The sequence below is a fragment of the Podarcis cretensis genome (genome assembly GCF_951804945.1).
Source record: "Podarcis cretensis genome assembly, chromosome: 15".
Lineage (NCBI taxonomy): Eukaryota > Metazoa > Chordata > Lepidosauria > Squamata > Lacertidae > Podarcis > Podarcis cretensis.
Window position 1 is genome coordinate 17642674 of NC_137185.1, and position 17261 is coordinate 17659934.

The following is a 17261-nucleotide window of genomic DNA, read 5'->3' on the forward strand; positions in this document are numbered from 1 at the left end:
CGAATCCACTACAACCCATGAATCCACTACAATCCTCATCCCACTAGCTACGTTATATGAACAGCTCTAGATAAAAACAAGAGTCTTTTGGCAACTTAAGAGACTAACGAATATAGCATGGCATAAACTTTTGTGAACATAATCTTGAATCACATATAAATATAACACACATTTGGTGTGGGGGGATTTCCTCTGGAAACACTTCTAGAAAGGATGTCTAAACACAATCCTAGATATGTCTACTCATTGGGGCTTACCTCCAGGTAAGTGGATACAGGATTGCAATCCTAATTTCACTTGCACCTGGGAGTAGGTCTACGTCTGAGTAGATCTGTATAGGATTATGCTGTCAATGTACCTTAATAGATTCCCTTAGTATAAGAAGCAACTCTGGCTTTCAGGGAAACCCATGGAAGCATCTCAGGTTTCCCCTAACCCAAGACACCCCAATGAAACTAACCCAAGTCAATGGGTCGGGGACAGGGAAGAAGAGAAATGGATGCTTTTAGGCATGTGAGAGTGAAGGAGGTTAAGTAGTGGTTAGCAGACTGAACTCCAGGCATACACAGCCAAATCCCAATTGCATTTACTGAGTACATCTGAAAGGCACTTGCTGAATGGCACACAATGGGATTGCACAAACACAATCTGATGCACCTATTTGGAAGTAAGCTAGATTGAACACTTTAGAACTTCTGAATAAAAGTAATGTCTGGGGTGCATCTGGATCTCCATGTGGTGTTCCATGAGACAGATTATCAACTGGATGCCAGGAACCCCAACTGAGGGGCATTCGGAGAGCAGTCGCTCCCACACCCCCAGGCACAGATCCCGACAGGCTGGCCATCCCAACCCCGAAAAGACTTCCCCCTCTACAGAGATCCTTCAAGCTAATGCACAGGCGGACAACCTGCACCGAGCTGGAGCTGCCATGCAGGTGCACAACATCCCAGCTCCACCGCCAAGCCTGTGCACGTTTGCTTAGGAGCAAGCCCCACTTGCACTCAAGGAGGAGCTTGCACCCAAGGCACCCTGTGCACGCGCACGCGCGCGCGCGCGCACACACACGCACACATATAAAGAGGGCTGCATGGCCGGGCAGCCCCACCCTGGGACCCCAGGAACGAGTCTCCCCTTCCCCCGCGGGAAACACACAGAACGAGGCTAGCCTAGCCCAACCCTGCAATCGCCTCCGCCGTGCAGCTGCACCCCTCGGCCCCACAGCGCGGCGCCCTTCCCGGACACGAGGCCCCACAGAGCCAGATCTGTGGAATCCACCTCCTTGTTCAATTGGAGGGGGGGTTAAGATGTTTGATTCTTCCAAGGAATGGGGGGGGCGCCTCCCTCCGTCAGGCGAGCGCGCCCCGGATCGCAACGCTGCACGCCGGCTCCAGAGCAAAGCTCCTCCAGCACGGCTGCCTCTCTCTCTCTCAGGTAAGCGCCCCCTGGATCGGAGCCCTGCTGCAACAACGGCGGTGCACGCTGCCTGGGGAGGGAGCCCTGCTGGCGTGCATGGCGGGTGGGGGTAGCTGCTCTCAGGTGAGCGTGGCCCGGATGGCGGGCCCCCCCCCACCTCCGGCGTGTAGGCGCGCTTACCTCCTGCTCGCGGGGAGAGCGAGGGGCGGCGGCGCCTCCCAGCCCCTTCCCGCCCACAGCAGCAGCGGCGGCGGCGGCGGCGCTGCCCTTCGCGGCGGCTCCTCTTCCTCTTGCCCGCTCGGCCGCCTCTCGCTGGAGGACCCGGCGGTAGTGGTCTTCCTCCGCCGCCGCCGCCTGCTCCTCCTCTTCAGCGGCCCCGGCGCGTCCTGGGGGCGTCCGCCTGGAGGGGGCATCCCGCGCCGGCCTCGCCTCGCCTCATCGTCCTCCGGGAGACCCCCGACTCCCTACCCAGAGGCGGGGAGGGGAGAAGGTAAGGGGCCCCCCCGCACACAACAAAAGCTTGAGGCGGGTGGGGGGGAGATAAAGGGAGTGGCGAATTTTTTTTTTCAAAAAATTAACCGTTTGAGGGGGGGGGAGGGACGAAGCGCCGCCTCTTTATTTCTGAGGAGAAACGGAATGAAAGCTGAGGTAGGTGGCGGGGGGGGGGGATGGAGGCGCCGCTTCTCCTCCGCTCTTCTTCTCCTCAGCGCCCCTTCCTCTCTCCCTTCCCGCCGCTCTGTCGGCGCCTCAGCGCAAAAAGCGGGGAGGCCGGCTGAGAGAGAGGCCCCGCGCCACGACCACACCGGCTCCGCACTGGGGAAGGGTCGGCGGCGGCTGCCCGCGAGGGAGAATGAGAGGAGGAGGCGAGGAGCCGCAGCCAGGCAGGCGCAACGCCCATGCGCGCCGCCCAAGCCACGCCCCCTTCTCTCGCTCGCTCGCTCGGAAGGTGGGGGAGAAAGGGGGCGACGGGAGTTCGGAGTGGGGCGGGGGAGGGGAGAGGAGCTCCTCCTTCTGCGCTGAGCGCCCTGGGGGTGGGAGGATAAGTTCAATGTGCCGTGTTGGGAAGGGGGAGGGCTCAGGGACTGGGTACGATCCTATACCTGGGGGAGGGCGTGGGCAGAAGGCGGGTCTCCCTCTCTGGGCGGGATGCGCGAGGTCCCCAGGGGGTTGCGCTCCGATCCCAGCTTGCAGAAGGGTGGCTGGCCTCGTCTGACGCTGATGGTTTTTCTTGCAGCAGTTATAAAAGAAGAAGAAAAAGCAGTGAAATAATATCAGAATCGTAAAGTTGGAAGGGTCCCTGAGGGTCATCCAGCCCACCCCACTGTAGCATTCGAACCCGCGCCCCAAAGTTTCATGCTCTACCGACTCGGTTGCTTATGTCATGCTGTCTTAAGTCTTCCTTCTTTGGAGGAAGTCATATGCTTTAAATGTCCGTTTTAACTGTATGCTTGTGGATCTTGATTTGGACGGAGAACAGTGGCAACACATAAATTCCCCATTCCCTTAAATGAGGCAGCTGAAATGAAGAAAACCTGGGCTGACCCAGAGTGGGCTTTAGTAACAAAGGATTGTGAGCTCCAAGCAGATTTGGTACTGAAAACCCATCCCAGACTCAGAGTGTGTTCAAGGGTACCCAGTTCTCTCATTGTGTTTGTCTTTTACAAGCTGGCTCAGGTTGGCAAATCTTGGGGTTCTGTAGGTTCTACAAACCCAAAGTGTACCTACCCCAGCTATACCTTCTTAAGCTGGGGATGAGCCCTGCAGGACTTGATGAGGCTTATTTTTGAAGAAGTGTGCATGGGGTTATGCTGTATTTTATGCTATTATAACAACTAGATAGAAAACATGAGCCCCTCTGCTCACAATCTGAAAATCAGCAACACAGAAAAAGCAACAAAGAGATATTGTGGCACCTTAAAGACTTAACACAAAACTAGTTCACGGAAGCTTATGGCATAGTAAACGTCGTTAAGTTTTTTTGATGCCACAACTTAGACTGCTGTGTTTTGTTTTGTTTTGTTTTGTTTTGTTTGCAACAGACTAACACAAAGACCACTCTGGCTTCCTGCTTGGGGGGGGGGTCATTCACAGTGTGGTACAATACCTTATTTGACCCACAAAGGCTGTGTATACATTGTTGGCTTAAAAGGCATCTAGGACTAGATTGTTGGGTTTTTCCCCTGCATTTGGACTGAAGCTGGTTTGGGGGAAAATGCATTGGAAAGCAGCATTTCGTAAGGAAGTCCAGAACAGACATCAATTGTGACCAAAGTGCGTACACATGATTAGTTGTGATTCCTGCACTGCAGGGGGGTTGGCCTGGTGACCTTTATGGTTGCGTACAACTCTAGTTCTATGATTCACCACTTCCCAAACCAGAGGTAGGAGGAGCACACTGGAAGTAGAGTATAGGGGAATGTGTACAAAGCCAACGTCACCTGTAAATTTCGAAACATGACACAAAAGGAGGAGAGCTAGAGGGAATGGGTGGGGCTTTGCAGAAGGTGGGAAAGAATGAAAGAAAGGAAAAATTGACAGTATCATCTTATGTGTGCTAACGTGAAAGCAGGTCTCCCTCTGTGTCTAAATGGGGCTTACTCCCAGAACAATTTGTGTGTGGGAATAAGTCCCATTGAATTCAGCTCGATTTGCTTCTGAGTAGGCATGGTTAGGATTGCCCTGTAATGCTGAAATCCTATGTGCACTTACTACAGAGTCCGTTCTGGAGGACTTAATGGGACTTCTGGCCCATAGCACTTCAGATTGCAGATGGGAGCTTGCAGGACTGAATGCTTACACACACACACACACACAGAGAGAGAGAGAGAGAGAGAGAGAGAGAACCTAGAAAACTAGCAGGTCAGGGCTAGAACCCACTTACATAACGTGCCAGTTTTCTGTGTACATGGAAGTGGTTTTGTATAAGATGCTTTGGAAGTCCAAGGGTCAGTGGAACATCCTGCCTACCGGTAATTATTTTAAAGAGTGGTCCCAGCTTAACAAGCTGTTGTTGTGCTGGGGCCTCAATATTTAACTTTTTACTTGTTAACAGGAAATAGAAATGCTTTAAAAAATACTTTCACATTATTTTTATTCTTTTGCAATCGAAAGACTGTACATACACAAACCCCTTACTACAGCCACCTCCATAAAGCCTCTGATATTTTGCCATGTGGCCACATCCACACAATACATTTAAAGCACATAAAGCAAATCCTGGGATCCTTGCGACATGGAATGACAGCCTGTGAGCAACCACTCTTCAGTATAACTTGGGAGGGGGGTCTCCTATCATATTTGAAGGCCTACCTTCTCCTTGAGCAACTCTTTCAACCCAGCACAGAAGAGTAATCTGGAGAGGTATAGTCAGGTGGGAAGGAGTCATCGGTCAACCACAGCACATTTATAGCTTGGAAGTGTATGTGGCTTGGCTGAGTCAACGGTGAGTTTCATGCATGGGTGTGTGAGCTGGGCTGAGCATATTGGGCTGTTCCAGTTACTGCAGCCTAAAGCTATTTCTTCACATTGCCTTGCATAATAGTGTTTTCAGTCCTAATATGCAGGATTCAGAAGTTGGTTGGGGCGGGGTGGGGCGTTCAGGATAGTTATTCCTAATTATTTTTATTTCTTTAAATATATATTTTTAAAAACACAAAATTTGAATATGGTGTTGGGGAGATAAAAACAAAATACATAAAATGTAACATGTAACATTAAAAGGAAAAAAAATACATTAAATCCACCTGTAAAACCCACATGAGCAAGCCCAACCATGCTACATGAAAAATATTGGTGGGGTAAAAAGTCTTCAGGAGGCACTTTAAAAAGCAATTTTTTGTGCCATCATAATTTCCCTGGAGGGAAAATATTATTACGTACATAAATAAGATATTCTAGCATACCTGAGTCACATTCCCTTGTGGACTTGGGACATTGAAAGTCACTGTGTTTGTGTATAAAAGGAACTCTTCCCCCACAAACTTTGTTGCTGTTGTTATCCATCTGCCTCGAAAGACAATGGAGTGTGCCTCCAGAGGTGAAGTCAAACCACTGCATTAACAGCACCAAAGTGACCCCCCCTGGGGCGTAAGCCTGGTCACTGTGTATGGAGGTTCTGGACTGCCCAGACGACAATATTGCCTCACTGAGATAGTCCATAGGAAAGCAGATAAATACATTTGGCACTAGATTGGCTTCAGGAGTTGCCAGAAGGAGGCATACAAGGCACCATTCAACAGCCTTAGAGACTCCACTCCAGATTTGTGTAGGGTTCACTCCTTAGCCTTTTCTTCTCCTGCATCCTGCAAGGCAACAGAAGTTTAGGATCAGAGTTTTCCTTCTCCTACATGGACTATTTTCCCAGGTTGAAGAGCCCCATCTGCCCCTCAGTTCCCTCTACATGCAGGAACTGCCTTATTGACCATTGGACCCATTATTGGCCTCATCTGCCCAATCCACTGGAGATTGTCCTTGCATGCAGGGAAAGTCCCTAACTCACCAAGGGTTTGAGACCCATTGGCTAACATCACCTGGTTTTGCCGGCCAGTTGAAGCTGTTCCCAGGTTGTGGCTGCTGTTGCACGCTGACAGCTTTTTGAGCCACAGGTGAGAGCTGTGTGCAGGGTGGGAACCAAAGGTGGACAAGAAGGAGCACGACACCCCATACACCATACATCCTACAAACACGGCCATTGTAAATATGATCAGTCAGCTTAAGAAAGGATACCTTGACCTTGCCAGGAGCTGCCTGAGTTGCCCCTTGACTGTTTAAAAACAACAACCATAAACTAAAATAAGATAGGGGAATGCTATCCCATCATTACCCATTTTGTAAACCCTATTGCAAGCATTATTAATAATAATAATAATTTATTTATACCCCGCCCTCCCCAGCCAAAATATCGTAGAAGGATATTATATGTGACTATACGGGAAGTTAAGCTGCCATGTAAAGGATAGCACGTTTTAGTGAGAAATAAATAGTGATAGAAATAAATAGTGAGACTATGGCTCAGCAAAATATTTTCCAAGAACAAAGGAATTCTTAGCATTTGAAGACCTTGCAATGCATCCTTTTGAAATTAATTTCCTTTTCCCATTAAATATTTTTAGTGCTGTTCCCCTGCTGAATTACTGGGCACAGCCTCTGTTCCCAGAATGGCTCTAAATCAACTTGAACTCGGCTTCGGTCCTTGCCTTTGCGTCACTGTGTGAGATCAGCCTCGGATCAATAAGTTGCTGCCTGTGCCTTTCATGAATTATGGAATCATTGATCATAGATAATTCAGTAGTTTTGGTCGCAATTGCAATTAAACATTAATATGTCACAAATCCCTCTTGCACTTGATCGTGCAATCGTAACACTTTAATTGTAAAAGAAAGTTACGCTCTTCTCTCAGATGTTGGGAGAATGCCACTACAGAGACTAACAATGTCTTAAAGATGCTGCACTCAGCAGCTGCTCCTAAGAAACAGATCACCAAAGCATCACCAATCTTTGTTGTGAACAACAGGAAGGAATCAACATTGGTTTTGGATGTTATATTTCACTGACCCAACTGTGACTGCAGCAGTGTTCGAAACTCCCATTGTCCTATGCGCATTTTGCAATAGGGAATTTCATCAGTGTGAGCAGTTTCTGAGCTCTGGGCACAGTACTGCGCCTAAGATTTCAGATTAAAACTGTAGAGTGGAAGGAAAGGAGGACCTTTTTCTGCCTCCCCACTTCCAGCTACTCTCTGAAGACTGGAGAAGAGACCCTCTTAAGAATATTAGCGGGGTAGGCAAGGGAAGGACTAGACCCTGTGAAAAATGAACATAATATTTTAGATGCAGTTCATTCATTTTCAGCTTTGTATTATTGTTATTTAAAATGTGCACCTAGATATTCTGTTGTTGCGCCAATAAGCTAGATTTAAGGTGCCATTTAGCTCCTAGCTTTCATATCTCAGTTTCTAACACTGGACTGTAGGGTAGGTACATTTTCATACTGTACAGAATCCTGGAGACACGAATAAGGCAGAGAGCTGAATGTAACCAAACTGCAGAAAAAGCAACCTATGGGGTTTTGGAAATCCTAAACAAACAACTAGGATGAAGTCCAGCTTACGTCAGTAGGACTTACCTCCAAGTACCTTGTTGTTCCTTGCCCTGAGTAGTAGAGCTGTGTGCAGAATGCCTTCCGCATTCTGTTTTATGTTCACCCCAACAAAGCCCACCCCCACTGCTACTGTCCGGCAGCAGACTCTGCAAATAGGTCAGCCATATTTCTGGGGAAGATGTACACAAGGGAGGCTTGTAATAGATGAGTGCTAATCTATTTTTTGCTGTTCTAACAAAGAGAAATGCTGAATCCAATTCCAGAAAGACTGTGTGACCAAGAAAACATTAGAAAAATTAGGAAGGGGTGCATGTGAAACATTTCAAAAAGAGCAGTTCCCTTAAAGCTAACACATTAGGAAATGTGTATGCAGACATTCATCCTGCACTGTTTCAGGATCCTGCTTTTTGCTCTAGGTAAGGGCAGTGCACTTTCTGATTACACGCTCCACAAGGCCAGTTCTTGAATTCCCAGGCTGGGCCCCTATTTGCCAGCACCAGCCACAGCACTAGGAGGCAGCTGATGGTGATGTGAGACAATGAAGTCAATGACCTTTGCAACTTGACTTTTCTTGACTCTTGGCAGAGTTTTAAAAAGGCAGCCGAACAAAGCAAAACAAAACTGTAGCCTAGGTTTTTTTTACCTTTCAAGTTCAGTCCTGCCTACAGGTAGCTTCTTGTCTTTTCCTATCTATTCTGCGATCAAGAGGCCGGTAGAATGCAAGTCTCACTCCAGGCTGGAAATTAGACATAAGCTGCAATTTGAAGAATGCAATTCCTTCACATAATGTGATCAGGAAGTAGAGGCCACAAAGTCAGTCTTTCTCTTTCCTCCTCCTCTTCCTTTTTTCTACTATTTCCCATAGTCTCAGGTCACTTTCCCATGTGCATTTTTGCTGTTTGCGTATGCACAAAATATGAAGAGTTCAGATGGCAATAGCAGTGAAAGCACCCAGCAAGACTGCTGAGTTGATCATACTAAATCCACAAAGTATGAGAGCCTACGTATGAGAAAAGTGGTTGTGGAAAAGTGAGGCAGTTCTGTATCACAGAATTGGGCAGCAGCGTCTGCAACACAGCAACACCATGCTGGAGGGGAGACAGCCACGGCTATTTTGCATCTGTTATTTATGCATGATTGTCATTTGAATTAAAAGTTCGAGAAGCTTAAAGCTATCAAAACTGCCACAGGGCAGGAAAACAATCTCCATCTATTAAATATTAAAACAGCTGGCACTTAAAGCAGGTTTTAAATAACCCAATTCATTCCGGGGACTACCTTAATCAGTAGAGTACTGTACAATAAATGTCTCTATTCTGCCCCCTGCCCCCATACCAAATAAATACAGGTTTCGTTTGTTTAATGTCAAGACCAGTCATGGGGAGTCCTTTTTCAGTCCAAGGGGCCACTTTTGCCTTTTGGGGGCCAAATGCCAGTGGTGGGCAGGGCCAGAGGGAAAAGTTGGGTGGAGCCACAGGTGTGACACCCCTTTGCACAGCAGGCTACATTGCAGCCTTGTGAAATCCACACAAATGCACACACCACTCTCTCCAGCCTCCATCCATGCAAGAAAACAGGAAGATCATCCCGTTCCGCCCAGGCAAAAGCACACAAAGAGGGTTCAGAGTAGGGCCAGTGAGGAGTCTAGGCTGAGAAGTGGATGTTGCCAAGTGCAAATCTTGAGGACTGGATAAGGAGACCTGGAGGGTTCCCCTTCTCCAGCCTTGGAGATAAGGCTCTTTAAAAAGAGTTAAAAGGAAATGTTCTTGGAGATACATAGTGAAGGGAAAGGGGGGGAGACACCAAGGGTTTAGCTATCCCTAGGATGTTTCAGATTAATAACATTTCTAGAAAAGACAATTAGGTTTGTTGACAAAGGAAATGCAATACATAGAACAAGGGGGGTGGGGTGGGAGGGAGTCCATTGCTTGAAGCCCAGAACACTCAACTTGGGGAATGACTTCAAATTCTTAAGTCAGTGAATGTTTTGTTTTTGTTTTTTTGCTGTGACTAGGCTCTTGCCCTTTGCAATCCGGAAGGAAAGGTCATTCAGCTTTGCTCACCGCAACTCTGCATCGTTGGGGGATGTCAAAGAGCCTATGCACAAGGGGCAGCAAAGAGGAGCCTGTCAGTCCCATTAGTCCAACAGATCAGCACAGGCAAAGCAACATCACTCGCAGAAATGGAGTGATTTGTTATCGGGCCAGCTCCATCAATAGAGATTTCTTCCCATGCACATAGCAAGGATCTCCAAAGTGACTTGTTGATGCATTTGGGGCTATCTTGGAAACAGTGAAAGTTGTCTAAACAACCCCCTTGTTTTGACTTTGCACATGGGAGCAGCTTGCTAGAGTACTCTCATGGCCAAATATGCTAAGTATCCCAGAGAGGACAAAATATGGGAGCTTTGTATTCACTGATTATATTTTGGCTTGTCCCCTTTTTCCCTATGCTCTGTCTTCTAAACTGTTTTTCATGTGTCCACATGGGAGAAAGAAGATTGGCAAGGGGCAGCAGAGGCAACTGTCCCAATGGAGCAGTCCTGAAGCTGCTTTTGCATAGGGAGCTGATAATAAGGGCAGAGTGCTTCATGGCCAAGTGGTGAAGACTTACCATCAGGAATACATATTATTCCAGAGACTGCATTAACTCTGATCACTCCAAAGGAGACTCTTACTTGCTGGGAAAACAAACATGGACCTTCAACCCCCTGCAGATGTTTTACAAAGACACCAAGTTTAAAAAAACAAAAACAAAAAACAACAACAACCTTGTGTTCCCTTACCAGGTAAGTATTTGCTTTTGTGTAAAGTTCCATATCTCAATGATCCTGGAGTCACTCTTGTTTGAGATACCTCTTAGTTTCAGTGCTGCCTTGGTAGCACTCGAGGGTGGGGACGAAAGAAGAATGAGATAGCTCCACCTGTCATTGGCTCTAGCTTCTCCAGCCATTTGCTCTGGCTCCCCCTACTGTTGACCTCCCAGCTTCCCACCCTACCAATCCTAATGAGCACCAGCCACCATTGCAGCCCCCAGTCTCCCTACTGACCATCCCTAGTACTAGATTGACCAGATTAAAGGGGGGCAGGGCATGTTTCATATTTTGTTAACAGAAGATGGCATTGTGAGCAGGGACAATTCATCAGGAAGGGATTCAAAAAGCTTCTGTTGATGAATTCTTGTTGTCTCCACAGCTATTAAAAGTGCAAGAGCCCTGATCTCCTTGAAAGAAAAAGATCAGTTCACTTTAACAGCAACTCCAGCAAAGACAGGGAAAAACACCAAAAAAAAGTATACGTGAAATGAAGCATGGCCTTAGTTTGGCTAGTAACCAGCACTCACCTCAGGAGTAATAGGGATTTGCAAGCAGGCAGGGGACCAAAGGTTTTCAGTAGATCAGTTCCCAGTGTTATTTGATGCCACCCTAAAACCTGATCGCCGTGAAGCTCCCTATTCACTCTTATATAATTCAGTGAAATTGATCTCCACTACAGGAGAAGAGAACAGGGTTCACTTTCACAGTGATTGTTATGTGTCTTTATTATTCACAAACAGGGCAAGAGAAACACAAGGGGTGTGTCTGTGCTCGAAGGAGGAAGAGGGTCAGTGTGTGGCTGCAGTGCAGCTGGGTGTAACTTAAGAGGTGCTTAAGTTGAACGTTTTGCTTCCTGGTCTGAGCCCTTTCCAGAAACTGAACCAAATCAGTGCATTTATGCCACCCTCAGTTTACACCTGTATAACAACAAAAGAGTCTTTGCTGCACTGAAGACATATTATCAGTGTTTTTTTCCTGGGTGGGTACACAAGGGTATGCATACCTCTAAACATTTTGTGAATCTTTGTATTTTTGTCCATTTACTGTATTTATTTTTCCCAATTTGAACTATAAAATGGTGATTTTCCTGAGTCAAAATGAGAATAACCCTAAACGTTTTCTTAGAAAAAAAGCACTGCATATTATAGTTACAATATAGAGGAGGCATCTTCAAAGGAACACGGCATCAACATGCAAGACACCTTAGCAGAAAATGCCACCACAACCAAGAACTAGCCATACAGAAAAGAAAAGAAAAGGAAAAAAAAGAAAAGCAAAGAAAACCATAACAAGAACTTCATTCTGCATACATGACCCCTATTTGTCAGAACATATAAAAATTAACTTGTCTGAAGTTAGTTTGCTGTTGTCCAATACGCCGTCGTCTTTTGCTCTTGCACTTTTTATGCCAGCGTTGTTATTCACCTGCTGTTATGTTTAGCCTCAGGATGTTCTTTGGTGCAGAAGCAGGTGTGGACTCATTACTCCTCCTGCAGGTGCTCTGCCATGCTTTTCAGAAGCCATTATCCTGTGAATAGAATTGCAGAGATGGAGCAATTGCGGAGCAGGGTCCCTTCTATCACCTCCGCTGAAAGCCCACCTCCCCTTCTCCATCAGACTCCTCCTGGCCCTGAACTGTTTCCAATTCAGTTGGTAACTGCAACTCAAAGAAATGGTACCTGAGTTTTCTGTTTTCCTCTTTCTTCCTCGTCTGTTTCCCCTCTCATGCTATGTCTTTAGGTAACAGGCAGCTAACGTTTCTCAGGCCTATGGCTAATCCTCTAGTCTAGGCCCTCAGGTCAAAGTGGATGCAGCCAAACTATGAATGTGGGTGTGGCTGAAGTGGGATTGTCTTACAAATGGAGAAAATGATGCAAGAGCCTTTACTTTTAGGCATCCTGGAAAAGTAGCAATATTTAAAAACTTTTCAGGCCTTTAAAAACCTAACGTGGCATGCAGATGTGTGAAACTGAAAGTTTGCTGCTTATCCAAACAGAAATTAAATAAGTTAATGCAGTTATATTGTAAGGATGAAAAAACTAACAAAAAAATTCCCATATGTTTGGTCACTTCTCTGCTCCTGCTACTGGAATTAAGGTTAAAAACAACAACATCTTGATTTCAATAGGACCAAGGCTTCATCAATATAATCTTTACCCTCGGCTATCCTCTGTCTAGATATATTAATGCACTTGGGAAGTGTACTGTTTGCAGTAAAGATAAGCCTGTAGATAGAAATCAAACTCCAAGCTTTTTAACTGCAGATCTTAATACCAATTGCAGGTTGAAGGTGAGAGAGAAAAAGGAGGCTTAACCTTAGCAGGAAATGCTCTAGAGAAAAGCAGTAGCAGGTGTTGTAAGTAAGAACTGAAAAGGTTTGGCAGAGATTTGTGCATTTACCCAGGACCGAGGAAGTCATGTGCTGACTGGCAGAAAAGTACATTGACAAGACAGCAATGCAATGGAAGGAAAAGAACAATATTGAGAGTACCTTATAGGCCAAGGCCGAGCCGGAGGAAGAGTTAGGAGCTTGAGGTCCTGAGTTTTGTGAGTCACTGTGACAATACAAAGATTGCTGTAAAGCCAAGCCGGTCAGTAATGCTCAAGAGACATGCCCTTCAGCATTTTTAAGGAAGAAAACTTCAAGGTGCGTCTGCTCCGTAGAGAAGTTGGCATTCCTCAATACAAGACCGAAGATGTATCACAGTGCAAAGCACTACCATTTAGAAGAGAAAGACAGGCAATTACTGGGAAGATTAAGAAAAAGCCCAGTCGGATTCTTTTGGCAAGACTGCTGAATCATCACAACTTTATGGGCCAATTCAGGCAAATAGTCTCTGCATTGACTTTCACTGGCACAGCTTGTTGACAATAAGGCAAAACTAATTAGCCTGAAGATGTTTAACTCACAGTGAACACCAGCTTGTCTGATGAGCTTCGACTACAGAGTCCATCACCACATTTACATCCCACGTTTCCAAGGTTCTCCTCCCCATTTTGTCCTCACAACAGCTTTGTGAGGCAGGCAAGGCTAAGGAACAGTGACTGGCCCAAGGTCTCCCAGTGATCTGAAGCCTGGCCTCCAGATCCTAGCCCAGCACTCTAACCATTACACCACATGGACTCATCGTAAACTGGACGGTTTCCGATCAGCTGATCCCACTAGACTGTCATTGCATAGCCTCTGCAAACTCCACATATGTCGAGGGCAAGCTGCTAATAAATATCTGGGTGCAAATTCTCACTCAGCCATGAAGTTCTCTGGGTTGTTCTTGGGCTTGTCAGGGAGAGGCTGTAGTTCAGTGGCCGTGCAGCTGGCCCAGCCGTGCCCCTACCTGTCCCACACATTGCGGACAAGGTTTTGTGGAAAACAGCCTCATGGACCAAATTGCCAGGATTGTTTTGGCCCAGGGCTCAGATGTTCACCGCCACTGCTATACACAATGAAGCTAGTTAAGTCATGACATATTCTGCTGATAGGAGAGCAGGAGAGCTGTGCAGCATTGATTGGACAGGTGCAGGGAGATTTTTTAGCACTGCCATTTCTGAGTAGAAGCAGTCTATTGGAGTCATCATAATTTCAGCAACAGTTGTTTAAATCACATCAATGCTGTGTGTGAGAGAGGGGGGGGAGAGAGAGACAGAGACAGAGACAGAGACAGAGAGAGAGAGAGAGAGAGAGAGAGAGAGAGAGGGAGAGATCAACAATTAAGGCACTGTTGGGAACTACTGACCTGCAATTCTTGGTCTGCAGAATCAATGAGATCCTAACAGAGTGAGACCCGTAGGCAATATTAGGAATTCAGGGCTGTCCTGGAGAAACACTCCCTGCCATCTGTTCTGCAGGGTCCAGCAAGCTCCCTATTTTGCCGAAGAACATCGTAAATTGCTTTCTGCTATGAAGCCAATGATCTTAGGAGCTTAAATAGGTGCTTCAGCCAAGTGCATACAACTGCATGAGGGAATAACTAAGAAAAGGAAAGCCTGATGAGAAGCCAGGCAATGGCAGAAGATCACACTGCTAAAATGGAGATTAGCATCTGATGCAACGAATGTTCCAAGAGCCAGAATCTAAGCAGCCCATGCGCACGTACTTTGGGTAGGCAATTGCCACAGCTGAGGCAGGGAGCTAAAGATAAACAAAGTGGACGGCAAACCCTTCTCCCCTTCCAATGGTCTTCTTTCCTTTGTCCTTGCCTCCTATTTCCCAGTGGGGTCGTGCAGTGCCCCGCTGCCTGGCAGTTCTTTGTTCTGGAATGCTAGCCGTTCTGCTCTCTCCGCTTCCAAGCCTTGCTGTTTCACCACATTGACGACTGCAGGAGCCCCCATGGGAGGCTGATATATGTGGCATCCAGAATGTAAAAGGATGCTGTTTTCCAAGCAAGTCACTCTTTATTATCACAGCAGGAAACGGATATCAGAGTGAAATTTGCAGCAAATGTTTATTAGATGGTGTGTCTGCCAGAGGTGGGCAATTTTGATCACCAGCCTATTATGATGATGAATCACAGAATCTATTAATCATGGAACGGCAGGGAAAAGGAGCTGCCTCCATTTGCTCACTTGTTTTTTGGAAAAGAGCTTCCTGACTTCATTTCATCTTATGCTTTATTGTTAACATCTTATTTATTAACAGCTGTGGGAAAATAACGTCTGTGCCTCTCTTTGGAGCAGCTACGGCAGTTGCATGGCGAGGAAGCAAAGTTCCCCTCACAGCAACCAGACAATGTGCTTCATCACTGACTTGGGAAGCACCACCACTGCATCATTGGCAAGAAAAACTCTCAGACAGTCTTAGCTGTGATGCAAATACTCTCCATGCAGGGAGGAGGATCTGTGGGTTTGAAGAGGTTGCTCCAATTTCCATCAGTCCCTGACCTCTGGCCATGTTGGCTGCAACTCAGGGTAGCTGCAGTTCTACTGGCAAAATTAACAAAAGGAATTTCAGTAGGGACAGTAGGTTCAGCACATAGGCAGGTATAATCAGATTCAGAAATACAGGATGGGGAACACCTGGCTTGACAGCAGTACATGTGAGAAGGAACTAGGGGTCTTATAGACTACAAGCCTAACATAAGCCAACAGTGTTATGCAGCAGCAAAAAAACAAGGGAGGGTGCATTGAAAGAAGTCTAGTATCCAGATCAAGGAAAATAATAGTCCCACTCTATTCTGCGTTGGTCAAACCCCACCTGGAGTCCTGTATCTAGTTCTGCCACAATTTAAGAAGGATATTGAAAAGCTGGAACGTGTGCAGAGGAGGGCAAACAATTTTATAAAGAGTCTGGAAACATATGAGCCAACACCTGTCTCTTAACATATTTGAGGGCGCCGGGGGGGGGGGGGGGGGCAAAATTGATGGACATAGCAATCAGTTGTTTGTCTTGTGATCAGTTATGTGAGGTTGGGCTTGTCTGCCCCGCCTCAGTATTTTATTCAAGTAGACATCCCTGTCTGGAAACCATATTACTGTTTTATTATGGTGTGTCCCCTACTTTGCAGTGCACAGTCCCCTAACTGAAGAGCTGTCAGTCCTCTCTTTGAAACAGTTGTCAGCTTGAAGAGCTGTCCAGTCCCAAGTCTAGTTAAAGAACCATAAGGGAGGAGAGCAAGAATTGCCGAGGCGCAGGATGAGGGGAGTTCGGGTTGGAGCAGCGAGGAGGGAAGGCTTCTTAGGAGACCTCGAGCCTGGGGGGCGTGGCTTAGCAGCATCTGCCCCGACCCAGAGCCGGCTGTATTTCTGCCCCTCCCCCCCCCCGCCAGAAAAGATTCATAGCTAGGAGGGAATCTAAGGGAACCTAAGGAAACACAAGCACTCTTTTTACGGGGAGTGCCCACTTTTTAGCCGTGACACACGCAGCCACTGTGCCGGCGTATCCAGTGCCTCAGCCTTATGCCCAGGAGCCTCTTCTTTGATTGCGCCCTGCTCCTGCTGGTGCTAGGTTCAGGTAGTGGTGCTTTTTTGAAGACCTTCTGGTCCCTAGAGACCAGGGAACGGAGGCCAAGGCATGAGGGGGTCTTCTTAATATTCTTTTTCACACTGGCCTCATTCACTCTGGGCTCCAGGTGTTTTTCTTTGTTGTCACCAGACGGGAGCCACAGCCCCTCCACAGCATCTGCAGGTGAATTATTGTGGGGCAGCCCTTTGCTGCTATTATCTTCCGGGATGATGCCAGGCTGCTCTTGTAGAGAGACCCCTCTTCTTCTTCCTTTTCCTGCAGCCATTCAGGACTTAGTAGATCTGTACAACATGGTCTCGGGGTCTCCTTGCTTTCGCCTTCCTCTTCTGGGGGGCTGCCTGTTGGTCTTCTCACCATTTTCGCACCCACTGATCTTCAGACTTTGCTGATTGTCACTCCCGCTTTCTCACTGTCCAATATGTCGTGATTTTTAAAATAAATTTAGGCACCAGTTTTTCCGATTCTGTTGCAGCTAAGCCACCCAAGAGCTGTTGAGCCAAGGCTGGGTCTCAACTGCCAAGTGAGGTTGGGATTCTGAGCTGATGTCATAGACTGGTTCCGATCAGTCCATTTCTTCTAAGGGCAGGGGACCTGTTTCTGTTTAGGGTGACCGCTTAACACACCACCCTAGAGAAAAAGGAGAAAAGCGGAGAAATGTTTTAGTTCTGTAGCAAGAAAGAATGAGTGCCAGGAGTTTTCTTTCCCCTGCCCTCCTCCATTGCAACACCTTTTCCTTTTACTCCTCCTCCTCCTTCTTAATATTTTTATTAAAGATTTCTTGGTTTTTAAAAAAATAAGGGAGGAGGGCAGGGCAGGGGCAGGGCTTCAAGTTGTCCGGCCCCTGGATGGCAGGCTGCGCATGCACACAGGCCAGCTGGCCATCATCTTCCCACCCATGGTAAAATGTATTGCATGTCTATTTAAGTCAGTAATTCTCTCCAAAGTGGCATCCGTACCTTTAAATTAGCAACT

The 17261-nt window shown here is 46.9% G+C and overlaps 1 protein-coding gene and 3 long non-coding RNA genes across 8 annotated transcripts in view; 2 read left to right on the plus strand and 2 right to left on the minus strand.

The window, feature by feature from the left end:
- The window catches only part of ARHGAP32 (Rho GTPase activating protein 32), a 201818-nt gene extending 199503 nt beyond the window's left edge, over positions 1–2315 (minus strand). For 4 of the 5 annotated variants that reach the window (XM_079954476.1, XM_079954471.1, XM_079954474.1 and 1 more), the window contains exon 1: positions 1597–2314. In XM_079954476.1, the coding sequence (XP_079810602.1) occupies positions 1597–1829 (233 nt within the window). In that variant the 5' untranslated portion in view covers positions 1830–2314. Of the gene's footprint in view, positions 1–1596 lie in introns of all 5 variants that reach the window. The other variant, XM_079954470.1, reaches the window with a different exon arrangement.
- The window catches only part of LOC307203671, a 119397-nt gene that overhangs the window by 3969 nt on the left and 98167 nt on the right, over positions 1–17261 (plus strand). The window lies entirely within an intron of this gene.
- On the plus strand, positions 6424–12346 carry LOC307203673. The gene is made up of 2 exons (XR_013833322.1): positions 6424–10303; positions 10710–12346. It is a non-coding gene; the product is annotated as an uncharacterized lncRNA (long non-coding RNA).
- On the minus strand, positions 10271–15631 carry LOC307203674. Its single transcript, XR_013833323.1, has 2 exons — positions 14065–15631; positions 10271–11858 (listed from the first exon to the last, which is right to left on the minus strand). It is a non-coding gene; the product is annotated as an uncharacterized lncRNA (long non-coding RNA).